At 39.0% G+C, this 27236-nt stretch overlaps 1 protein-coding gene across 2 annotated transcripts in view; it reads right to left on the bottom strand.

Annotated features, from left to right (window-relative positions):
- The window catches only part of TDP1 (tyrosyl-DNA phosphodiesterase 1), a 38749-nt gene extending 18031 nt beyond the window's left edge, over nt 1-20718 (bottom strand). Inside the window, exons 1-12 of one of the 2 annotated variants that reach the window (XM_066552438.1) lie at nt 20650-20718; nt 19391-19941; nt 18221-18264; nt 17527-17582; nt 15490-15586; nt 14365-14399; nt 13186-13278; nt 11526-11690; nt 9914-9992; nt 6903-7088; nt 6101-6149; nt 2746-2812 (exon numbers count right to left, since the gene is read on the bottom strand). In XM_066552438.1, coding sequence (XP_066408535.1) covers nt 2746-2812; nt 6101-6149; nt 6903-7088; nt 9914-9992; nt 11526-11690; nt 13186-13278; nt 14365-14399; nt 15490-15586; nt 17527-17582; nt 18221-18264; nt 19391-19937 — 1418 coding nt within the window. In that variant the 5' untranslated portion in view covers nt 19938-19941; nt 20650-20718. Of the gene's footprint in view, nt 1-2745; nt 2813-6100; nt 6150-6902; nt 7089-9913; nt 9993-11525; nt 11691-13185; nt 13279-14364; nt 14400-15489; nt 15587-17526; nt 17583-18220; nt 18265-19390; nt 19942-20595; nt 20607-20649 lie in introns of those variants that run through there. The other variant, XM_066552439.1, reaches the window with a different exon arrangement.
- Nucleotides 20719-27236: the final 6518 nt, after the last annotated feature.

Raw genomic sequence — 27236 nt, 5'->3', positions numbered from 1 at the left:
TTGCTTTATTAATAAACTGTCTTTATCTCAACCCATAAGTTTCCCCATTTTACCCTTAGGATTCTCTCCCCCATCCCACTAGGGGGGTAGGAAGGAGGGTGGGGGAGCCCAAGTGGCTTTGTGGTGCTGAGCTGCAAGCCAGGACTAAGCCATCACAAAATCCTGGAAATTTAACTGTACAGACATATCCAACTCATAAACAGAGACAGGAATAACTAATTTTCTACGACACCACCTCTTTCAGCATTTGGTTCTCTTACTTCAAATACCGAAAGAATTTTCTATCTTAAGATACTGGCAACAAGGCTTGAGACAAATTAAAACAACTCATACCATTAGTTTCAACCTAAGAGAACACTTATGATCTCAGTCTCTCATCTTGTATGATTTTAGGGGAACAACACTGTACTTCTGCAAATTAAGAAGAAAACTCAACACTTATTCAAAACTTTATAAATCTAAAGAACACGCAAAGCTCTAATACAACAATCATTGTGGACTTGTCAGGCATATGTCAAACAAACTCTTGTCAAATCAATTTCTTCCACTCTTTGAAAATAAATATTTGACAAAAGTAACTGCACAAACATAGGGCACACCATATTAAAAGCAAATAAACTAAAAGGAACGTTAAAATACAATACTATTAAAGCTGATCAAATGTTTTGAAAGGAGCAATTAACAAAAATTATTAATAATTGCAAATCTGTCCTCATAAATTAGTAATACTGGAAGGAAAAACAAGCAATAATACCAGAGAGAAAACTCTGCAAATTACTCTGTTTACACTCTTTACTGTTTACACAGTAGCTAATCTAACAAAGCAGTCTAGTCATCATTTGCTACAATCAGAAAAGTAAAAGCAATATTAAGTTTAGTCACACTTTAAAAAAAAAAATTAAAGTTCTGAGCTGTATTACAGGTTAAACACACTCAGCTGGCAGAAGAGAGAAAATCAGCCCACAGACATTATAAAAAGTCATGTGCTGGGGAAGACATCCTGCCTCTTCAGTTGAGAGGCTGCAGGACACCATGTTCCAACTCCATTTATCTCTCCCTACTTGCAAAAAAAAATTATTCATTTTCCTTTACTGTAAGCATAAAATACTTAGGTTGGTTTTTTTCCTTGCAGCTTTGGTAGAATCCCTAATTTCCTGCTGGTTTCTTACTATTTTCCAGTTTGAAGAAAAATTTTCTAAATTCCTTTAATCCCTCCACTGCCCAAAGATTTGCGTTATAGCAAGTCTTTCAAACAGGTCATCTTGTATTTACATCTAGTGAAACCTGCTGTTTTCTGTGTGTCCCAGGCTCCACAGATAAAAAGGTGCAGTGTGCCTCCTGCCCTATGGTAAGAGTCTACATGCAGGCTCTGCTCAAGGGCTGCTGTGCTGCATTCTGGCAGGTTAAGGGCCTGCACCTGGGCAGTCACTACAGAGCAATTCTGCAGGGCCACTGCCATCCGCAGCCAATTCCACAGAGGAACTTCAAACAGCCCTTTTGCTGCCAGAGCAGGCCCCTGGAGACAGCTATGTGGGCATTTTCTCATTGAAAAGGAATAAATCAATTAATTATATCATGATTAAGTAACATTCTGTGTACTAAATAAGAGACTAACTGAAGAAAGGTTACATCTTTTCTCTAATAAGATTCTCAGGAGGTATGACTACAGAAACCCAATTAAGACTGCACAAACTCCCCCAGATTGATGATTTTTTTTCTTTCTGAATCACAACTGAACAACCTTGAAAGTTTCAAGTTGATTGCAGCTTTCTTCCTTTGCTGAATGTGTTCAGAGGACACAGTTTAAAAGCAGGAGACAAAGCCTCACATGCTTTCTCACTGAGTTCCATTCCTTAGACATTGACCAGCAAGGTTCACAACAGCAATCACCTTCACTCTAGAATGGGGGATGCTCTCTGCCACAAGCAATTCTGTTTCAGTCCCCTGAATATACACCCAACTGAACACAATCTTACTTGGTAAATATTCTTACCAGAGCAACTTCCATCCAGAAGAGTTAACAGTTTCTGATGAAAAGAATGGGAAGTTGTGGTCTTGTAAGAGGTTACAAGTTCTATTAATTTTTTTTGATCTTTGCAAAACAACTTTTCCCATTGTTCTCTAAACATGCATAAGTTTTTAACAATTCAGCCTGAGGGAGACATCTGGCATGGAATGTGTCAGACTCCTAGAATTTGGCATAACTAGTAGCATATGGAAATACAAATTTTTAATAGAAAATGTCAGGCATCTTTAACAAAAGATATTGCCACAAGGGACTGAATTTTTGCAGCAGGACTGCTGTACTTACAAGAAAAAAATAAAGCAACCACCAAAAAAAGCCTTTCTAGTCGTGTTGTGGCTCAGTTGAAATCCCATTAATACAGAGGCACAAGTGGGGAAAGAGAAATACAACTGGAAGTTTAAAAAAAAAGGAGTAACATTACTCCTGTTTGGAGAAGGAAACATTATATAAAAGTTTACAGAAACCTAAATCCAGTAGCAACATTATCCCACATAATTTTTCTAGGTAAACAGCATGAACAGCATATTTTCTAGCAGCTGTTGGAGAGAAGACCCAGCAGATAAGGAACTAAAGGCCTTTATTTTAAGGAGTTTAGGAATATCATACCTGTAACCACTTCCACTTATTTGCTTTTAATACTCAAACATTATAGCACTAACTAACTTTAAACATACAGTCTGAATTTAAAAAAAAAACCCAAAGAACTGAGTTCTACTTACTGAAAATAGGAATGCAACCACAGCTGTTTCTGTGCTGTCTGTATACTGTACGGAAGTGAGCCACCAGCTTAAGGAAAAAAGCAGAACATGTACATTTATTTTTTGGAAGACATTCTAAAGGCAGCAAGCATCTTGGGGAATAAGCTATCTGTCCTACCTTCATGAGTTACTTTCAGGAAATTGTTAAGTGCTCCAGTAGTATAAAATGGTATATACTTGCTGGAGTTCTTTCCATTCTTATAATTTAGCAAGTTCCTAAACACCACACAGCACATTTACACTAGGAAAATCAGAAACTGTATATAGGGGGAACTATGGGTAGTTTTTTTATATGATACTACTTGATATCAATAGATTGGAATCACTACCCATACAAACTAGAGGAAATAGATCAAGCAGCTTTCAAAAGAAAGAATAAACCTTCCAAATCCCAAACAATGTTATTTTAAAAAGAACTTCTATGATAAAATTACATTTGTATTGATTTGGCCTTTGGCTAATGCATGTTGTGATTTCTTGAAATGGATTTAAGAAGAATCAGCCAGGCATACTGAATTATATTAGTGTTGTGTAGCAAAAGCATGATGCAAAGCCTACTCTATTCAACGTGTCCTAGAAGACACCAAAAGAACTCATTACAAAAGCTTTACTACTCTCAGGAATGCACTAACTACAGGAGTCTACAGAGCTGTTCATTTGCACGGAGTCGTAATTCACCAAGTGTAGTGGGTCTCACCCTCTAGAATTATTTACTCATTTACTGCTGTGAGATAAGGACTAGGAAGAGAGCAAAGTAGGCTCAAACTTTAAAGGGTATAAAGAAAACTTAACAGAATTAAAAGCAAAATAATAAGAAATCAGAATAAACCTTCAGAACACTTCTCTCAGAACACACCCTATACCTATAAATTCTCTGGCTGCAATTTCTATGTATGTCCAAACACTAACCAGAGGAAAGACAAAAACTTCTGAAAACATTCATGCTAGCTCCATGTTCAAAATCCACCAGCTGCTAAAATTCAAAAGCTAGTCATGCATAGGAACATAGCTATCCTATATAGCTTTGAACAGGAACACTTTTAATGATTCAGCAAAGCCAAAGAATTCCTGAACTGTTGAAGTTGAAAGCACCCCCTGGAGATAATCTAGAGTAACTCCATGCCCAAAGCAGGGTTCAGCAGAGCACACTCTTCAGTACAGTGTCCTCTCAGGCTTTGAGTATGTTAAAAAACAGAGACTCTACAGCTTCTATGAGCAACCTATTCCATTTAAGTATCAGAAAACAATTTTGCTGTAAGGATAAATTGAGATACAGGAGATTCCTATGTACATACATTGCCTTTTGTTCTCTCCCTGGTCACCATGCAAAGAATCTGCCTCTACATGGCATCTTCTCTTAATTTATATACACTCATAAGATTTCTCAGGAAAGCATTCTTCTCCGAGTTCCAAGAATTATCCAAGTCTCTTAGCCTCTCCTTTATTACAGATGCTCCAGTCCCTTATTGATCTTTGTGGCTTTCTGCAGTACTTTGGTTCAGAATGTCCATATCTGTACTGTCCTGTGAAGTCAAGAACTGGACACAGCACTCCAGAAGTGGTCTCACCAGTGCCAAATAGAGGGGATAGATCACTTCCTGGCAATGTACTTCCTGATACAGCCCAGGATTCTGCTGGTCTTCTTGTCTACAAGGATGTCATGGACATATTTTATGAAAAATTCTTTTGCTAGGATTTTTTCTCCTGAGAAGCTGAGAGGCCTCAGAAACACAATGTAAACAATAATTATCTGCTGCTGTGGAATGCAACAGGTGCATCTTTGAATGGTCTCATGTGGCTGTTTTTAATTAATGGCCAATCACAGTCCAGCTGTCTCAGACTCTCTAGTCAGTCACAAGATTTTACTATCATTCCATTCCTTTCTATTCCTTGCTAGCCTTCTGACAAAATCCTTTCTTCTATTCTTTCAGTATAGTTTTATATATAATTTTCTTTTAATATAATACATGTCACAAAATAATAAATCAGCCTTCTGAAACACACAGTCAAGATTCTCATCCCTTCCCTCATCCTGGAACCCCTGCAAACACCACTGCACAAGGCTGCATTGTTGGTTCATCTTCAGCACTGCCTGAGGTTGCACTGCAGGAGGTTGATGTCTGCTCATTTCTCCAGCCTGCACAGTTCCTCTGACTGACTGCACTGCCATCCAACACATCAACCATTCCTATTCAGTCTGTATTATCTGGAAACTCCCTACAGGTGAATTCTGCCCCACCATGCAGGTCACTGATGAAGACATTAGCACACGGCCCCAGCACCCAGTGCTTGGCACATGCTACCACTGACCTCCTGCTGCCCTTTGTGCCAATGCTCACAACTTCTGAGACCTGGCAGCTCAGCCAGTTTCTAATCTGCCCCACTTTCCATTCATCCAGCCTGTACTTCTTCATATCATTGTAAAGATGCTGAAGACGACAAAGTTTTTAAAGACAAAGGTAAACTTAACAACATCTAGGGGCACTCCCTCATTCATCAAACCACTTATCATAGAAAGACTTCAGGTTAATTAGGCATAATCTCTCCTTTAAAAATCTATGCTGACTACTCTGAGTCACCTTCTTTTTTCCAGGATTGGAAGGATTTGTTTGGAAGAATGTTTGGAAGTATTTCCAAGATTCCTTGTTCCATTACCTTCCTAGGGGTCAAGTATAGGCTGGCAGGCCTATGGGTCCCCAGATCCTTCTTCTTACCCTTGCTACAGACAGGAAAGAATTCTTTTCTTTCAGTCCCCATGAATCTCTTCCAATTGCCTTGACCTTTTGGAAACTTGTTTTTGAGTTACAGGATACTATAGTACCTGTTCCTGTTTCAGGTTGGCTGGGGCTGCTTTTACAAATATGACTTAATGAAAATAAACATGGGAATAATGAACAGAACAGTTGTATATTACAATATTAAAAAACAGACAAGTAACACTTTAGCCTCTATTGTATCTAATGTGCAGAATGAAATTGCATTCAAAACAGATGGAGAACTTGACACACTCAAACCTGAATTTTCTGCCAAAATGAAATTATGGCTGGAGTAAGAGCAGTGGGTAGGAGCTGATGTTTTCCTATACAGTGACATGTGAACATGGCTAGGACAGACAAATGTTACAAACCAATGCCCACAAAACCTTATCTATTCAATCACAACAGGAGTCAGGGCTCCAGCAAAAGCAGTAAGATTCTACTGTCACCTATTCTATCACATTATGAGAACTTCATGTTCATTTAACATAAGCCACTGAAGTGATTTTGCAGGACATTATGATCACAAAAAGCAAATAAACGGGGATTCATCTGCTTACCAGGATAGCCTTCTAGACTTTGCCTCACATTGTTCACAGTAGGATAAACCTTTATGGAGGTAGAACAAAAAGTAACTTTAATACAGCTCTGAATAGACAAGCTGTTAATTTTCAAACAAACACTTGAAAGAAAACTTGAGAAAAATATTAAAAGCTTCATTTTTTCAAAGTAATAAATTTACACTGCAGCCTACGACTACAATTGTGCAAATAACACAAAGTCTAGTATTTTTACCATTCTTACAGAGTTAACCAAAATTAGCTAGCAAGTCTCAAGTAATACTGCTTCAGCCACTTCTACAGTAGCCAAAGTTAGTTCTTAACATTATTTTGTGATATTTTAGTCTCACAACTCAAATGTGGGATGTAAGTATGCAGGGGCAATTAGCACATGGTAAAAATGATGCATGTGCATCATTTTTCCCTGATTTAACAAACTCCTGCCACCAACTTTTCTACTTCTCCCCTTAATTCCGCTAATAAACAAAGGTATTAATGACTAAGGATTCAGCTACATCTCAGCAGGAAAAACAGCTGCATCTACAAAACCCAGTGGAAGACAAGCCATAGAATGAGAAGATAATTTTAATGAGATGATATAAATCTAGTGTCATGCAGATGGAAATTATGGTACATTTTTGTAGCAAACCACATACAACTAAATGGCTTTAAGTGGCATATATAATTTCATGATCAAAACTCCATTACTGTCTTCCAAAAGTTAAAAGCAAAACAATGACTAAGATTTCCAAAACAAACAATTAAGTGTTAAATAAAGGTCACCAGCATCTCAAAGACATACCAAATGAATTGGGACATCACATTTACGGAAAGTTGTCACACTGCTGCCTGCAGCCACCAGGCTCTCCTGGAACTCTGAGCACAGCCACTTGGACCCATCAGCTCCCATTGAACCAATGCTTGAGAACTGCCCAACAAGAGGCCAGGACTCCTGTGCTGGTATTGACACAGCATGCTCCTTCAGAAGCTGGTGGGGGGAATTAAAACACTGTTAGGCCTCAACACACACCAAATACCTTCATCAGTTCGATATCACTTTTGATTTAATAAATCCTCTGTAATTTACTTCTGATAATGAAGGAGATTAACATTCATACTACATACTTAACTTTGCAATAAAAAAAATCATCAGGCTTTCCAAATAAACTCTTCAAGAGAAGATTAAATATCACAAGTTTTATCCAAAAGCACCAAAGCCACCCATTAAATAATGGGTGAAAAGAATGTTAGCAGCTCTTTCTAAAAACATGAAACATTAACTTCAGAAGTTCCAACAAATAAAACAACTAAATATTTTTCATATTTGGTGGTTGTTGGCCATAAAATTCCTCTTGTATCCTAAAGCCATGACACCCAGCTACAATAGAAGTCTACAATAAGAGGGGAAAAAAGAACAATTGAAGAGAAAACTGAAATGATCCTTTCAGAGGAGTTCTTCAGCTGTGAATGGAATTTAAATTCACATTAAAACCAGATTTATATAGACAGATATTAAATTGTATGTAGTTGCCACCTTTACACCACTCTAGAGAAAACACACAATCTAATGGCTTCAGTCATCAATGTTAGTATCATCAGGTCTATCTCCATTGTCACTAAAAAACCTTTTTAAATCACAGAAACATCTACCACAAGATCATCTTTTTCCCTTACAAGCTTTTTCTGTTTTATTTTTTCTTCATTCTATGTCTAAATAGGCAAAAAACATCAGACAAGGTGTACCAGAAAGGACAAGCTCTTAATGAGCAAAGGGATGTCCACAAGAGTAACCTCATGTTGAAAAGCAATGTGATACATAAATATTCTGTATGTCACAGAAGTTTGCCACAGACAGCATTAGATTTTCATATAAAATTCACAACAGTATTTGAAATAATGCCATTTCAGCAGGAGGTGCAGGTTAAAAATTCTTCAATTATGAGAAGCATTTAATAGATTACATGAAATATCTCATCAAATTCTGAAAAACAACAAAAAAAGCCACCAAAAACAAGAAGGGTCCAAACCAAACAAGAGGGATCCCTGCAAACTTGATATAGGCAGTCTTGAAGACTTACTATTACAGCTTACCTAAATAAACATAAGACCTCTCTAAAGGCAAGAGAGTTCAACTATTAATATAATACTGCCACATTCACCCCTAACCATATCCCTAAATCCCACATCTACACATCTGTTAAATATCTTCAAGAATGGTGACTCCAACACTTCCCTGGGCAGCCTGTTCCAATACTTGACAGACTTGGAAGGAATTTTTCTTAATATCCAAACTTTATCTCCCCCAGTACAACTTGAATCCATTTCCTCTTGTCCTATCACTTGTTACTGGGGAGAAGAAACCAACCCCACTCAGCTACAACCTCCTTTCAAGTAGCTGTAAAGAGCAGTAAGGTCTTCCTGAGCCCAAAAAGGGCTCTAGGCTGAACACCTCCAACTCCCTGAGCTACTTCTCACCAGCACCATGGTCCAGATCCTTCATCAGCTCTGCTGCCCTTCTCTGGACATACTCCAGCACCTCAGTGTTGTTCTTGTCATAAGAGGCCCAAAACACAGCACTTGAGGTGTGGCCTCACCAGTGCTCAGTACAGGGGGATGATCCCTACCCTGGTCCTGCTGGCCACACCATTGCTGACACTGGCCAGGATGCCACTAGCCTTCTTGGCCACACACTGGCTCATGTCCATCTGTTGTCTACTAGCACCCCCAGATCCTTTTCCACTAGGCAGCTTTCCAGCAACTCTGCCCCCAGCCTGTAGGGATGCTTGGGGTCGCTGTGACTCAAATACAGCACCTGGCAGGCACATGGTCTTGTTGAGCCTCACACAGTTGGTCTCCACTCATCAATCCAGCCTGTCCAGATCCCTCTGGAGAAGCTTCCCACCCTCCAAGCAGATCAACACTCCCCTCCAACTTAGTGGGCTCAATAAGGAGCCCTGGGGGACACCACTTGTTACTATCTGCCAGCTGGATGTAACTCCATTCACCACTCTGAGATCTGCCATCCAGCCAATTTTCAACCCAGCAATGAGTGCACCCATCCAGAACAGGAGCAGACAGTTTCCCCAGGAGAATTCTGTTTGAAGGTTTCACTAATGGTCAGGTAGACAATATTCTCAATCTTTCCCTGACCCACCAGGCTGTCACAGAAGGAGATCAGGTTAGCCAAGCAGGATCTGCCTTCATAGTCCTGCTGATTGGGCCTAATGACCTGGGTATCCAGTCACTAACTGGGATCTCCCCAGTTAGCCAGAACAGCTGACAAATGATTGAAAGCAGCTCAATGAGCACTTTTCCCAGCTCCCTCAGTGGATTCCATTTGGTCCTATGGACTTGTGTCCATTTCAGTGTTGCAGCAGATCATTGACCAGTTCCCCTTGGGTTATGGGGGTCTCATTCAACTCTCTGTCCCTGTCTTCCAGCTTGGGGAGCTGAACACATGGAGAACAGGTCCTGCTGTTAAAGACAGAGGCAAAGAAGGCATCAAGCACCTCAGCCTTTGCCTCCTCCTTTGTCACTATGTCTCCCTGCATCCAAAACATGATGGAGATTCTCGTTAGTCTCTTTTTATTGCTAATGTACTCATAAAAACATTTTTTATTGTATTTTTCATCAGTAGACAGATTAAGTTAAGTTCTAAGTTGCAAGCCTACACATGTTATTGCTAACTTTAACTGTAACAATGTATTAAAAGACTGATGATAGCTGGAAAAACCAGAAGGAACTGAAGAATTCTGTTCAAAATTCTATTTACATTTTAAAGAATATCAACAATGAAAGTTACAGTTTTGGTACCTTTCTGAGCCTAAGATGGCCCCACTTTTCTTTATCACTGCCTTGATATCGTCCAGGGGTAGAACCAAGCAGAAACACTCTAAAAATAGAAAAAAAAACAACAGGTTTTTGTAGATCTCAAGTGCTTTGTTTTCAAAGTAGCAAGATATTTAGGTAAAACTTACCAGCAAGATTGAACACTCAAGCGCAACCATAAATATTTAATGTCTCTCATGGGATTTATAATACAAAGAAAAGTGGAATTTCAACTGTAGAATTTATTATCAGCCTCCTGCATGGCTGTCATGCATCACCAGGCTGTTCTACAGCAGAGACAAGAACTAGATCTTTTTCAGTGTGCAAAAATGCAGAAGACAGATAACGCTGGCAGTACACACAAACAGCTCATTTGTCCCAAACTGGGCACATACTTTTGAGTAAAGCCAATCTACTGCTACATCCAATCAGCAGATTCAGGTATGAGTTTTCATTTGGGCACCTAACAGTTCAGATGCAAAGTACAGCTTTTTCAACACCTCCTAATAATGGGTTTAGAAACCTATTTGACTTTAACCTGAAAAGAGGGAAGAGACCTGCCTAAAGTCACAACAAGCAGCTTTAAGCTGCTGTTCCCTACTGTATACATCTCAAGGCTAACTTTATTCATGACTGAATGCCCCCAACAGCACATCAAATGGCAATCCTTATCCTAACAAGTGACTTTCCTATCACATGCATAAATTCCTATCAGCTAGGGCTCAACTCATCTGTTTAAACTCATGCTGATTATCAATGCAATCAGAGCAGCTGTTAGCTCACCTGATTTAAAGTACACTTTTTTTTTTACTCCCTCCAATCTTTTAAGACACTATGTAAAAATAAAAGCACTTTTTAATGTATAAACTAGACAAGGTTTCAGTCTTCACTACCACCGCAGTATGTGACCATTTTCAGCTTTTCTTTTCAACAATTTTTGTTCAGATTATAAAACAGCAATTAAGTTGCTAGGGAGATTTACACTTTCTGAAGTAAATGCTCATATTTACGTGCAACTACTTATCAGAAGTAAATTAAGCATCCTGAATTTTTTTAAAGTAATATCAGCAATGTGATATTAGAGAAGACTATTCCAAGACTAGTTAGACACAATACTGCCCACCAAAACCAATCCATGCCTGTTATAGACAAAATTCTACAGATATGTATGTTGATTAAACTCTGCCTCATTCCAGTAACCTTTGCTTACATGATCTCTCTTACATGACAAACTTTATACAACACAGTTTTTTCCACTGGTAATATTACTAGAGTAAATACTTGAGCCAGACTGGCTCAAATGAAACCAAGTCCTTATTACTTCATAGCTACCTTCTGTAAAGTTGCTGCTGGTGTACGTTTTTTTCTTCTTTTAAAATGCATGCTTATAAAACTAGAAGTTGGTCTACTTGACATAATCTACATAAGAGAAATTTTTTAAGACCACATAGAGACATGTATGAACACTCCAGCCTGAAACAAGATTTTTGTTACCTTACAAAATAAACACGAGGTCTAACAGATCCTAACACAGATATTTAATTTCTAGAAAAAAAGAAAAAACCCACAGTGCAAGTTACTTTAAGATTATATATACCTTGTTTCTGATAAATCATGTTCTTGAATCAGATCTATCCATTCCTTGAGTGCAGGAGAATTGTAAGCTGCCAAGTAACTTATTAGGTCAGATTTAAAATTAGTTGCAGATTCACCACCAGATGCTCCTTTAGGTAGCCTTGGATATAAAGGGCTTAACCATATTCTGAAAAGAAAAAAAAAAGAAAAAAATCAGCCATACAAACAAGCACACTATGCATTAATAACACATGGGTTTAGTATGGGAGTAAAACACATCTGAAGGTCCTAAACAAATACTTGACAGATTCATTGTGATACTAACTAAAAATGTCTGTACTAACTGGTCAGGCTCAGACTTAGCAACCATCAGTTCTTTCATCAACATTTTCTACAGGAATAGAACATTGCAATATGTTCTGCTAAACTTCTGGTTTGTGCAACTGCCTAGAAAATCACCAATTAAAGCATCTGAAAGGTTTATATATTTGAAGAGTAGCCCACAGTAATACATTGTCTCTCAAAAACCTCCATCAGAGTAAAATAGGATGGAGACCACCAGGGAAAACATTTAGTATTTCTTTCCACTCACACATTACTGCAGCCATGGGAACCAAAGATTCTGCATTATCAACTTTACAATGTGTTGATACTACCCTTTGAAATTCAGAACCAACATATTGTGCTCCTGCATAACAGTGCAGTATGCAAAAGCTAAAAAAGAAAACTATTTCTCATATTTGAGAAGTAGGGGAACTTGTTAAGTATCCCAGTAGGTATTTTCATGCCTTCTCAGCTTTCTGAAAAGCTAACTGCCATATGATACTAAAGCCACCCATAAGATTTAAAGGCAAAAAAAACCACTGCCTATTTTTGCCACTCAAAGAGCTTGTCTCAGACAAGTAAAGTCTCAAAACCCTGCCATATTTAATGGCAGCAAAATAGATGTCAAAGTGACAGTAACCTCTGAAAAACAACTTCCCATTAGTTTGAAGAAATTTTATAGCCTGATTTATTGTGGTCATCTAACTACAAAAATGCTCCCATAAAAATAGCCAAAAAAACTGAAGTTTGAGGACCCTTACATGAACATGTCACTGCATCCTGTCTTTTGTGCTCTCAACAAAACCATGTCCTAAGCTGGTCATTAAGTCAAAAGACTCCTACCAAAAAATAAGACAGGAAAAAAAATCCTTCCTAGGAAAGGATACTGGGTGAATACTAGGTCATCTACTGTATTACAGAGCCAATAATGCCAAACATTTATTAGACTACATTCTAGATACAGTCACAACAAAAGCAGAACATTTGCACGTCCACATTATTCTTGCAGGATTAGGACAATTTTAAAATAGCTGCTTCAGATCTATATAAATGGTACTTTATAGCTACAAAGTTTTTTCAAAGATTCAGCACAGCATGATAAAATTTTGTATCAGTCAGATTGATTTTAAGCTATCAGCCAACTCAGAAAACACTTTTATTTACAGGAGAAGCAAGAAAAGTTCAGACCCAGACAGCTACCAGTTCTCTAAGTCAAATTTTTAAAATTTTTGTTTTAGAATAGCTCTATCTTAAGAGTGTAAGGCTTGCAACACTAGATCACCTAATATCCCATCTCCAGCAGAAGCAAACCCCTATGGAAAGTATTAAGCATTCACCTACTAGGGATTGTTGCTTACCCCTGAGTTTTTTGGTGCCAATCATCAGCAATAAGATTGGATGTATGTATCACAACTCGAAGACCTTCTTCATACAGCAACAACATCATTTTCCTTTAAAAAAAAGATATATAACTCTTCATTTATTTCAAGTACACTGAGAGTAGGAGATAAATTAGCAATTCATTAAAAGGTTCCAAGGTAATTATTTTCAAAAATATGCTCTGCATCATGCAAGCACTTAAGACTTCAATCCATGCATTGCAAACTCACATGGCAGTCATTAGACTATCCCCATATATTTTATTCCAGAGTACAGTTTAACATTTCGTGCAACTAATTACCCACAACAAAGTGAATATTTGCAGAACACTTCCTATATTTGCACACCTCTTTAGACACTTATCTTTTTGCAGACAGTCAAAAAAAGAACTAAGGAACACAAAGGCCTTTACTGATAACTGAATTTATTAAAAAAACCTAGTTACTTCCTCTTTAACTTACTTCTACCTTAAATGTGGGTATGTATACAGCTAAACATTGTGACGGCAAAAAGCTACTTATTTATCATAACTCTTAAGCTACAGCACAACAGAATTTTAAAACTAGTGACTGAGATAAACATACACATCTGTATCTTTTGTAAAAAATTGCTCAGATTTTCATATCCAAGTTTTCATTAGCTGTGTAAAAGCAGCATATCCATGTGATCCTAAAGGATGAGATCTGAAACCCAAACTGAACTCAAATGATCTTTGCTAAAACATAAGATCTGATCTTTTCTGTCGATTTCCATCTATAAAATTCACCTTAAGACACTTCTATTATATCCAATTCAAGCTTTTTTCTTGAGAAGATCCCCAGATTTGCTAGTTATTTTCAGATCCTCCACATGAACTGAAAAACATAGTAAATCAGTGTTGTGTCCATCCTGGCTATGACTGAACAAGTTTGCATTACAGTTTTGGTATTAAGGCATGATTAAGAGCCAGGACCTGCAGTCCACCCCTGTCTTAGACCAGTTCAACTTCAACTGTTTAACCTCCACATCTCATATGTACTCAAATGGCTAATTTGTCTTATTAAACTAGAACAATCCTGTCATCTCTAAATAGAAGATGTTTATGGAAGCTTTAAGACTCAACAATTTCTATGAACTCCAGTTTTACTGCAACCTTTCTGCTTCATGGTGTTACTTACGTATGGTGAGTTCCAAATGCAATATCCAGTTTAGCCTACAAAATTAAAAGTTGATCATTAAAAATTGCTATTGTGCATTGCTTCTAATTTTGTTTAATTTCACTGCTCTCTAGTGGACAGATCACAAAATACATTATCTTCCTTCTCCATAATTCTAATGCACTTTTCACAAGCTAAATTTAAATGATAATGCTGGAACTGTTCCAGAATTTGTGCCTCTTTTACTAGCAGCATTTTCAGAAATAGTCAGCAGAAAATAACTCAAGGTTCCTGCTGGACATGAAACAGAAGCCAGCAATGTGCCCCTGCATGAAAGATGACTACAGGGTCCTGGCCTGCATTGGAAGGAGTGCTGCCAGCACGTCAAGGGAGGGGATGCTTCCCCACTGTTGAACACCAGTGAGGACACACCTGCAGTACTGGGTCCACATTCAACAGGAAACTCAGGATTACCAGACTGTTTCAAAGAGAACAAAATTCCAGGATCATTCTCCTCCTAACAAAGAGCACAGTGTCCCCATGATCATTAATATATTTCACCTGGCAAAATCCTGAAACACTGGCAAATTGCCATAGCCACATCCTTCCCCAGGATGAAGGCAATGGATTCACCACTTAGGGACAGCAAAACAATGAACAGAACATCAGAGGTAAAATGGCATGTGCCAGGAAGCATGCTTACAACAATTTTAACAATATTATGGAGATTATTCATATCAGCATTCTTGTGTAAAACATATTTGGGAAATAATAACTCTCTGATGAGATTTAAGATTATAGTGACACTAGGACTAAGTTCAGTGCTTTACATAAAAATAATGCTTCCTTTTCAGCCACTGTAAGAACTTGAGTGTAACATGTTAGTGGAGAAGGTGAGTAGCTCTTCTGTGAGCCCTGTGGCATTTCTGTGGGCAGCTATTCTGTACAAACTTTTGTGAGTGAAGCCTACCGTAATCACATCTGACCAAGATCACTGTTACCATGTTCCTATGGCCCTGGTATCCTGGATATTCCTCAAAGTGTAACAAAAACCTTCACACATAAGGTGTCTTTTCATCAGTAACAAGACTCTGAGTGTAAGATATGGCTTAACTTCAACCAAAGGATGATACAAATGTTAATTACCTGACAAAAGCTAATATTCTCATAAGGCCGTGCTTGTGCAATTAGTTCAGCTTTGGATTCTCTCTTCTCACCATGAACTATCAGCAATGGCTTCTTCCTTAAACAAAAGGGGATTACCATTAAAACATCAAGTGAATCAGCAATTAGCCTAAACCATTCCTTCATGTAGCTATATCTGGCCCCTAAATCTGACAGTCCAGCAGAAAGATGGCACTGAAATCAATATGCCTTATTAACTAACTCAAAATAGCAGTAACTACAATAGAACCTCTAAAGAATAGACACCGGAACATTTTAACAGGAAAAAAAAAAGGGAAACAGGTAGTGTGGAGTAAAGCAGGCACCAAAATAAAAACTCTTAATACAAGATCATGAAAGAAACTCTTTCCCTAGAGCTTGAACAGAGAAATATAAGCTCTCAAAAGCACCAATATATACAATGTGAACCTAAGACAATTTAGAAATTATTATCTTACAGAGAAGGTGGCAGATTGATAGGGAAAGGGAGAAGGTCTATTCTGGCAGTAATTATGGTGTTCTCTTCCTAAAAGCAAATTTCTGGTCCTGCCAACCAGATCTAATCCATAGGGAGGTGTGTTGCCTCCTGGGGTCCAGGTAAGAGACTGGACCACTAAGAAAACTCAGCCCACTGATTATTATGGGTTTTTCAAGTGACTACCAACAAAGTCCCAACAAGACTGCTGACAAGTGAGAGGGACCTCAAGGCCTTGGGACAACTGGAGGACAAGTTGTGTTCTCTCCTGCCAGCTACAGGGAATGATGGACAGGATGGAGATAACTGCACAGAGTAGAAGCAGCCAAATACATAACTACAAGACAGGACTACGGGGCATCCCTTTACACCCCCACTGGGATACTGGCACACTGAGATACTTCCATAAAGCACCTGCATACCATAGTACAGGGAACAAACAAAAGGAACTGGAGAGCTGTGTGCAGTCACAGGGCTTTGATCTCATTGCCATTACAGAGACATGGTGGGATAGCACACACAACTGGAATACTGTCATGAAGGGCTACATGCTGTTTAAGAAAAACAGAAGGGTGCAGTAGTGGGGTTGCCCTCTACATGAGGCAACACTTGGAACATATCAATCAAGATGTTAGGGGTTAGGATAAAAAAGTGGATGAGTAAGAGTGACACTGTTGTTGGCATTTGCTGCTGCCATCTGATCAGCAGGGCTAAGAGGATGAGGCCTTCTACAGCAGCAGTACAAGCAGCCTCAGACCCAAGCTCTTGTGGGGGACTAACTACCCTGACATGTGCTGGAGAAGCAACACAGCAAAGCACAAACAGTACAGGAAGCTCCTTGAAAGCACTGATGACAGCTTTCTGACACGCATAGTGGAGGATCCCACAAGGAGTGGTGTGCTGCTGAACCCAATGTGGTCCCTTCCAACCTTACCCACTCTGTGATTCTATGAATTCTGGTTCTACTGCACTTCCAGCAAAACAAAACAAAAAAAAAATAGAGGCACATTATATGCTCACTCCATCTGCAGGAGTTCACAATTTTCAGAAAGGAATTTCAAGCAAACAAGAACTGCTTTTATGACAATACTCATCACCTTACTATATCATATCCATGAAATCATCCTGATCCTTTCCACACAGTTTTCTTGTGCCCCTCCTACGTTCTCTCCTTTCTCTTGCTCTGTCTGGCTCTTTGACTCAGTGAACTGTACGGCAAAAAGCTTCTTGTTCCATCCTTACAGGTCATCTACTGCCATCTCATTGAGGCCCACAGTGGAACCTCCTCAGTGTTAACTAATAACAATCAGAAACCAGCTATCCTGAACTCTGACTATTTCCCAGTCTAGAAAAGAGTCAAGAAATCAGAGAACTAACTACAGCTGTGGAATGAGAGAAGAAAGAAAACTAAGTCTATGTATATCAAGTTGGTAACAATCATCTGCACTGCAAAGAAGTGTTTATCATTCACTTATAACAGGACCTTGTATGAACAGAAATAATCTGGAAATGTCATCATTTTCACCTTTGTAAAATAAACATACCTGAATTCCTGCGGGTACTGTCTTACAAGCCATCCCACATCTATACAGTAGTTAAACTTGTAAGTAAGAAAAAGAAAATAGACTCATTAAAAAGAGAAAAACAGCTATACCAAGGAACTACAGCAAAAGCACTTTTTATGTTCATCACACATTACTACTTACCTCATATATAACATATTCTAAAAACAGGTGTATTTTTGACTTTTATATCCTTTCTTTCTTTCCTCTTTAACAATTCAAGAATGAATTTAAGTTTCTCAAAAGTGTGCATTAGTACTCATAAAATTTACCATCCAGGGAAAAAAAACAATCACATGCACATAATGTAAAAGCTTAGGTTCAAGGATCATCTCTTTGTCAGGTGTTTATATCATGAATGATAGCAAAACTTCTAGGCAATAACAAAGATATTATTCCTAGATTGCAATGCATTCTTTCTTTCATTCAACAAACCTCATTTATATGAACATAAATTCACACTTCTCATTTGCACTTTCCTCAAAAACAGGAGAAAATAGTCTTATAATTGCCTGAATTCTACAGCAGAACATAGGATTGTGTTTATATTTCAATAAATTGTTCAACAGTTGAAAACATTTAATATCAGCCACATGGCACAAGCACAGATTATCAAGTTTAAGATTAATGTAGTGAAACAAGCAAGAGAAATCAGTTTGACAAACAGGAAACTCACCTGGGCAGAAGATATGAGAGTTCCAAAAAGAGGAGACAAAATATCTATTAAAAATATTAAAGCATAAATAAATAAAAAAAGACTTCAAGTAAACATATAGCATCTTGAACAGCTTGATAACTACCACAGCACAAGGGCCTGTGGTTCATAGATCTGGTGTAACAGAGGCATTCTCAGGTTTACTGTTTCAAGTATTCCAAGTCATTGACTCTCCTGTGAATCATTCAGGATCATATGCTTACAAAAATTAATAATCCTCTCAAAGCAGAAAACAAGTTTTAAAAGCTGATTAGGAAAAAGTCCAACATCATATTGAGAAAGGGACATCAAATTGCTCTCTCCCCTATCGAGTGAGCTTGAAGAACTGTGGCAGAGTAGCAGCAATAAGGGCTTATCAATGCTTATTAATCTGCTTATTTAAGGCTTATTTATCTGCTGCAGACTGATTGTGGGATATGTCTATCCATAGTTCAATCACAGTAACACAGGAAACTGTACACAATTCTCTTATTAATTCTTGTTTCTGATTCCGTCTTGTGATGTGTAAGATTTTATTTCTCACTACAGGGATGTTTACAGGTGCAGAAAGCTCTTCCTCCCCTTACATCAAAGGACAACTAACAGAACATTCCTGAGGCATCAGTATTGTACTCCAAAGACTCCACTCCATCTTGACTGATGGACAGCTCTCTCCCAGCTAAATTTAAACAGATCCATGAACCCCAGACACAGAATTTCAGAAGTACTTAATCTAGTAATAGTGAATTACTAGGTCAAAACCACTCAGCAGCACAAAGGCAAGTGCAAACAACTACTCAGAGAGTTATGCACCCAAGTAAAGCACCCCTTTAAGTGCCACAGGTGGTTTTCCCCAGACTAGCTCACAGGGAAAGCAGCAATGAGAAGCAGCATGACTCGCCTCGGCTAAATACACATTAGACTTCTGCAGCCTAAGTTGCAACAAAGTATCAGCAGATAGTGTTTTATACACTATACTTCTAAAAGAGAAAGGTCCAGATAACAGAATCAATTTCTACAAACCTGCACATTTAGAATATTAAACCGCAGCAACACCAAGAAATAGCTGCATTTAAAAATACCCACAAACTAAAAATAAGCATTCCCTTGTTTCTCCCAAAAGCCCTCTAGAAGTAGAAGCCACTTGTTCACCTTTTATGTGGAGGGCTCCAGAATTATAGTTCCGTTCAATTCCACTGACTTTAGTGAGAAAAAACCTGAAAGGATTGCCTCCAGTTACCAAATCCCAGATATCTTGGGCTTCACTGGATGTTACATTATACTCCTCTTCTTTCAGATTCTCTGAGAGTTTGTCATCTTTGCAAAGATTCAGAGGATGCTCTTTGGACGCATCGTGTTTTTCTTCTTTCACTGTTTCTTTGTGGACATGCTTTTGCAGATCTTCAGGCTCTTCATCACTACTAGAAAGACACCAACCTGAACCTTCTTGGCTTGGTCTCTGTTTTACTGCTGGAGGTGCTTCTGCAGAAAGACTTGTATCAGTGAACTTCACGGGGGAAGCTTTTCTCTTGTGAGCAGCTTTCCTAGCTTCAGAGCATGGATATTGTGGTTCACTCGTTCTACCACACGCAGCATCCGATAGTGAAGATGTACATGGTTTTTCACTGTCCGAATTTTCCTCGGCACTTTCATCACTGCTAGACACTGTCCATTTACCGTGTGCGCCCTCCTGAAGCATGTTCCTAGGAATGGAAAAAGACCAAGCAAAAATTGAACGTTTTTGTTATGGTCAAGTCTGTCTACCTTCCTAGCTCCCACTTGTTTATTACTAAAGAACTGTGCTTCGGTATTTGGCAGAAGCTCCGGGAAATTTCACAGCGTACAAGGCTTGTTTCTGTGCCCGGGAAACAAAGAAACACGTGCAATAGGGGCAACCATCAAATGGGAAGCTGCAAACGTGAAAACCCGCACATGGAAAACAGGCTAAGATAGAGGAAAGCATTCTAAAAATCAGAGGTGCGATTTGCACGACACAGATATTGCCCCATGGCTGAGCGACCCAGCGCGCCCTGCGGAGCGGATTGAGGAGCCCGGGCCCAGCCGGGGAGGCGCTTTCCGGCAGCCCCCGCGGGAACACCCCGGGACCGCGGCCTTCCCCCGTCACCCCCGTGGCCCCGGCGAGCCCCTCCGCTGTGCCTCCCCCCTAAACCCCGGCGGCAGAACCCGACAGCCGCCGCCCCCAGCGCGCCGAGGGCCATGCGGCCGCGGTTCCCGCCGCCGCTCCACAGTGAAAGCAGCGCCCGCGGCCGGGGGAGGCACCGCGCGGGCCACGGTACCAAAGAGCCCCGGCAGCCGCTCGCGGCCTGCAGCCCGCCGGGGCCCCCGCCAGCACTCACTCACTGCCCCGCCGCCGGCACTCACTCACTGCCCCGCCGCCGGCACTCACTCACCGCCCCGCCGCCCGCCCGGCAGCGCCCGCGCTGGGGAGCGAGAGCAGGCCCAGGCCCGGCCCGCCCTCTCCGGCGCGGCCCCGCCCCCGAGGCGGTGGCGCGCGGCCGCCGTGAGGGCTCCGGGTGGCGGCTCCGGGGACTGCGCCGGCAAAGCCGGCGCGTCTCAGTGAGCTGAGTTATTCTAACGAGCCTTCATTGGACCTTAATATTAGTTATGGGCAGGTGCGGAATTTGCATAATGGTTTCGCTCGGCGCGGTGTTAATTGTTGTGTTTGAAGTGCCCCGCTAATGAGATAACTGCGTGAGGGCTTCAGCAAGGAGAGGAGGAAAGCAGGTGTAACGTTAATCAAAGGAGCAGCGCGGCCCGCATCAAAGCGCGCTTCGGCTGCTGCGGCGAACTGAGCGCTTGGTTCTCGTTACTCTTAATTTATTGTAAGCTTGTGGCTGCAGTTAACAAATTCTGGAAGTGTCAACACGCAGTGAAAAGGGCAGGCTACTCTTAGAAAATCTTTCCTGAAAATTCAGCTGGTTTGTGAAATTTTCTCAGTGCTTGTCCGCAGAGCTGTGTATAGCGGTTTTCCCTGAAATGCTCCGTGGATAAACCTTCGCTACTGTAAGAGATGATGCTGTATTATCAACTCTTGCTGAAGGTGTTCTGTGGGAAAAGCTCTTGGGAACGTTAGATGGATTCCTATGTTAAGTGTGTAGTCTCTTCTCTAAGTATGGGCTCTGGAAATGCTGTTTTGTCTTCTATAAGTACCTCAGAAAATTTGATGGCTTCTGACTACCCTTTCATTGCACGCTCTCCTCATAGTTCCAGTCTATATAGTGGCTTAATGAGAGTTAAAGCTATCTGGCATTTTTCAAGAAAAAATGTATGGTCTGGTAGAAGCAAATTTTATGTGATTTGTTTCCCAGAAGTCTGTACTATGTATTCTAAGTTTGCAAAAAGCTTTTTCATCATAAGCACATAAAATGTAGCAGTATGAAAAAATTTATTTTAACCTAAAAATCCCAAACTGAATGGACTTGCCCATTTTCAATTTTACTGGAACAAAGTAGATGAATAGAGGTGATTCAACAAGTGTTTCTTTTGTTTTTCCTGTAACAGTTAAGCAAAATAAAAAATCCTAGGTTAGGTTTATTGGTTTTTAATGCAAATCACTTTCTTTCTGTAGGTTTTTGAAGTGTGCAATGAAGATAACAAAGGCTATTTAAGCAGAGAAGACTCTACAGTTGGTCTAGTCATGTCTTTTTTGCTAGAAACCCTCAAAGGTATATACTTTTTTATGTTCTGAAGATCCAGCTTATAGATGTCTCACTGTTGAGAACACTGGTCTACACTAATTGGAGTGGATTGCTGTAGGTGTGGTAAACGGAAATACCTACAAATTCTAAAAGTAATTTTCTAATTTGCATGTATTTATTCCAAAAGAAAGTAATCAAACCCCTGGCTTTTCTGTTGAAGACTGTGATGAGTAGAAAGTTGTATTGTATTTCATGTACAAGATGTAAAAAGTGACTTACTGAGCTTGTTATTGGTGTTTATTAGTGGTACATTCAATTCTTTATTCAGTGGTTTCAGTAAATATGAAACTGCTACATGTCCCAGTAATAAACATGTATTCTCAAAAATATATCTGGTTTTAGTTTCAGGTAATAGTTGGACATTTTTAGGCATGACTTCTCAAATGTAAATCTACAACTGTACAGAAATCTTAAGAAAGATTGAGAGAAATAATGTGTTTCCCTACTTAGAAGAAAATACAGGATATATATTGAATGGCTTGATGTAGTTTTAGAAGTCACATTTTTATTCAAGTAAGTACAAGTGAATTAAAAAAGAGTATGAAGAACACAAAAGATTTCAGAATACACACAATGTGTCTGTGAGTCTTTTTCATGCCATGTCAATAAATGAGGCCAATCTACTATAAAGTGTATTATATTTGTAAAGTATAGAAAGGCTGAATCATCTTTCTTCTCCAGCAATCTTCTTCCCTAATGACCACTTGGGAATAATTATTATTATCTTTAAATTAAACACGTATATTACAAAAACTGTCTTGACAAGGTCATAAACAAAATTTTGTCTATGATAATTTAGAATAAAACCCACCAAAATAAATATTTTAGTAAACTATGAGAGTAGTAATTTCTGATGCGTTTCAGCTATGGGTAAACATTTTCTCAATGAACTGTGTCCAGATCTAAAAATGCTTAAGGCTTCTAACGTGAGTCCTAACTGCTGAATTATGAATCTCAAAATGCTCAGCTTCTTCCTTATCTATCTTCTCCTAGCTATTTTTACCATACAAAAATTAAGTGTTCTGTCAAATTCCCTGGATGTTTCTTCCAGCAAGAGTACTCAAAACATGCTTAAGGCATTTAAACAAGAGCAGGCTCTGTGCATGAGTCACTGATGGCATCTCCTTGGAAAGAGAATACAAGTAGAGGACTCCTGGGAAACAGGAGATGCAGGTTTAGTTATTTCTTCCTGAAAAGGTGCCAAGTCACACCTGCTGTGGCTTTAGGCACTACTGTGACCATTTGGTCTGTGCAGCTGCACAAATTAATTAAGAAACCTCTGTTCTAGGGCTGATTCTGTCATCTCGTGGTTTTGCTTGCTCCGTAAGTGGGCCCAATTCCAGCAACTGTTGCCCTTTACCCAATTACTGCTCCTTGTGAAGATCCCTAAAAGGTCCCTGGGGAGGCAGATACCTTTCTTTTTGTGGCTTCTGCTAGTGTGCATTAGGTAAGGTTTGTAGCACAGCCACAAGTTTTGCTTTTGCTGATGACTAGGTCCTGAGTGTGTTCCTTTCAACATGTGTGTGGTTTTTAATCTGGTTCTGAGAAATGCAACTTTCTCTGTGCACCAGAGAGGAGCCAAATGCAGATGTTGAAATCCTAAAAGTCGATTGTTAGGATCCAGTTCTCAAGCATGTTATTGTGCATATTGCTTTGTTGTCAAAATTCACAAAACCCTAGGCTACAGGAGCAGCCCTTCTATTTTTTTTTTGGAAACAATTAAGAACACCCCTGGCAAGGAGAGTCCTTTCAATTGTTTTTGCAAGACTTGGGGAATAGTGTGCATTCATTATTTCTTAAGGTTAAACTGTTTTTCAGCTGCACTACTTACTAACATAGTACTTTCAGTAGAAATGGCAATTGCTTAGCATCATCAACTGCAGTCAAGCAACTGATTTTTTAGTAAATTGTTGCTGCATTTTTTTTGGTCACGTTTGCATTTAATTTATAAATTAAAAGTAATACTAACTTTACCCACTAGATGTCATGAATGAACTCTTCCTTGGAAAAGCTGAGCTCTAAAAATTTGAATCACATTCCTATTCTGTTTGATTTTTCTAAATAATTTGTAATAACAATGCTATATCGTAAAGTATTATTTTAGTATGGTTATTAATAGAAATTTTGAAATGTATGTAATTTTAATGTTTAAAATTAAACCTTCTGAGGCAAATAACTGGGAAAACTGTAACCAGAGATTAAACTCATTGTTGAACTGATACTGTATGTATATCTGCATATAAATACTGTCATTTCTGGGAACTAGCAACGTTGTAGGAATCATGTCTATGTGACTTTTATTTTTTCATTCTCTGACAATTTGGATCAGTGATCCTCTTTTCCCCAAAATTATTTGAAGTCATCTAAAATGCTCTTATATTTCAGCAACCATTCAGCTAACTAGCTCCTGGCACTTAGTCTTCCAAATGAAAAGGGGACTGAAGGAATTGTAGTCATTAAAATATGTAATTTCCAAGCTGAAGTTTCCTTCCTGGTCCTGTTACATTTAGACCTAACTAAAAGCCCTCCCTGCAGTGTTCCTGGGAGGCCAGGCCCCCAATGTCCAGGGTTTTCCTTGAGCCAAGGCTGTACCTTCACAGGAGGACACCAGCAGGTCAGCAGCTGCTGCTCAACGAGATGCCAGCAGCAGGGCACGCTGACATCCAGGGGAGAGAAGGACAGTCTGAGCTCAAGGCTGCTTCCAGCTGCTCTCCTGGCACATCTTATCAGAGCTTTCTAGACAGGACTCCCTGGTCTGTTTATATATCTGACATGGTCATGGGGAGGTGTTGCAGGCATGGTGGAACATGCAGCCTTAGCTTAAGTGGTCTCATCATGTTTGGCTTGTCCTTTCTCCAGACTGGAATAAGCTGAGGTTGCTCTGGAATCTGCTCCCATCCCCTCAGGTGGCTCTCTCAGTGCTGCAGCTATGTGCAGTCTTGTACTCTGATAACACAGATGTAAGAGTTTAGACTCATGAGCATGCAGTCACATCAAAAACCAATATAATATAGCTCAAAGTGGACCTCTCTGCTTTATTTGTCTATATACTCCCTTTCTGATCCTTACATTGTTTAAAGATGTTTTGCAGGGATCTCTTGGTCACCTCCTAAATCAATTCTGAAAAATGTTTTGTTTTTTTTTTTACTGTTTTCCTCATGTAATTTACCTTATTGCTTTTGTACTATAAATCATCCTGATAACACACTAATATTAGTGAGTATTAGTGAATCTTGGAAATTTGCCAATCAATATGTGTCACTCCAGTGTTCCTGTCAGGTAAAGTTGTGAGGTAAGAACCTGCTGAAAGACACTAAAGGATATATATATATAGTACATAAAATAAGATGGGTTCCAGAAAAGCTGTAGAAGCATAAATGATGCAAATATTTCTTGCATTTCCTCTTATTTTTTTCTATATTTTTATTGAATTTTTATTTTAGACAGATTTACCAAATTAATTTTGATCCAGCTGGTCTTCAGTAAATTCCAGTCTGAATATTAAACCAGAAATTTCTTTCATTGTTTAGAGGAAATAACAGATGTGGATGCTGATGCTCCAGAAGTTAGATTTGAATATTACAGTTCCTTTGTGTATAAAGAACTCAAATTTCTACAAAGTTAAGCATCTTTGTTTAAAACTACTGAGTTTGAGATTTTGATGTTGATTAGTACTCTATTAGGACTACATATATACTTCTTTTTTGGATAAAAAAGTGGTTTTATTTTAATTAGAATAAAATATTTTCTTACTTAAATGCCATAGTTGTTGTATAATATTTCCTAATCACAAAGCTGGTAAGGGGTCAGGAGAGTCAGACATAGGAAGAATATCTGAGGGATCTGGGGTTGTTTAGCCTGGAGAAGAGAAAGCTCAGGGGGGACCTTATCATTCTCTACAACCACCTGAAAGGAGGTGGGGGTCTTTTCTCCCAGCAAGAGTCCAAGAGGAAATGGCCTCAAGTTGCCCCAGAGGAGGTTTGGACTGGATATTAGGAAAAATTCCTTCACCAAAAGGTCTGTGAGGCATTGGGACAGAAGCCTGGGGAAGCGGTGGAGGTTCTGGAGGTATTTAACATACATGTACATGCAGTGCTTAGGGACATGGTCTGGTGGTGAACAAGGCAGTGCTGGGCTAACAGTTGGTCTAAAAGATCTTGAGGGTCTTTTCTAACCTAAATGGTGCCATGATTCTAATCTTTGAATCTGTAAATGAGCTGACCATGGCTATTAAAGAGATTTCATACAGTTTTGTAATATTTTTAGTGCTTCTATGTTATGTTTAGCTTGAACTTATTCTTGCCACTCAAAGTGGCATTTCTTAATAGCAACATTATATTGATTAATGACAGAGAAAAGTATTTAGTAACTTTCAGTGTTCAAGCTGGTGATGAAAATTTCTATGAATTTTTTGATAATGATACACTATTAACATGGGAAAATACTGGACTCCTACACCATAATTCAAGAAATAAGTTTCTCATTTATGTAGTCCTGCTTGGGTTTTGTTGTTCTTGACATTACCAATTTACACTCAAATTTCTGTTTGTGGGGTCATGTGGAAAGTCTTATTGGATAAATTATTCATATAAAAAAATGAAGTTACAAAAAACTGAGGTTGCTTTTATGCTAAATTCCATCTTCCCTTTTGCCACCTGACTTCACAGGTATTTATATCAATATGTTTGAAAAGCATTATGGAAGCTGATTCTGTTTATGATGCTAGAACACATGCTCATTAAGCCACACCCTTTCTGGTAAATCTTTAATTTAGGCAACAAATACAAAATAAAGATTGTTTGGTTTGGGATTTTTTTCCGGGAGAAAAATCACATGAATGTCTGAATCAGAAACAGTGAAGATAGAAAGATAGATCATGGATTTTTTAATACCTAGTGGCTTTTATAATTTTTCAGATGTCCTTTTTGTGTGTTGACATAGCTTTGCAGCCTTTTCTAGTAGCACATGAATCGGCAGCTCTCCAAATCAATGAATGGGTGGGACTCTATTATAGGAGTCCTTCTATAAAAGGAAAATTGTATACTGTAATTTTCTGGGCTCTTATGTTACTATGAAAGAGAAGGAATAAATGGATGGAAAGCTTATACTGCTTTTTTTATAATTTCACTTCCATAGTTATCCAATTGAATGGAAAGCTGCTCATGCAGGCAAGTTCAGCATGTTTGGGCAACCTCTGTTATTATAGAAATGGTGCATGTACAGAACCTAGTAGTTGAAAGCAGCAAGACAGTGTAATCCTGGAAACTGAGATGGTAATA

This window comes from Molothrus aeneus, chromosome 6 (genome assembly GCF_037042795.1).
Source record: "Molothrus aeneus isolate 106 chromosome 6, BPBGC_Maene_1.0, whole genome shotgun sequence".
Taxonomy (NCBI): Eukaryota; Metazoa; Chordata; class Aves; order Passeriformes; family Icteridae; genus Molothrus; species Molothrus aeneus.
This window is presented reverse-complemented; position numbering and strand designations above follow the sequence as displayed.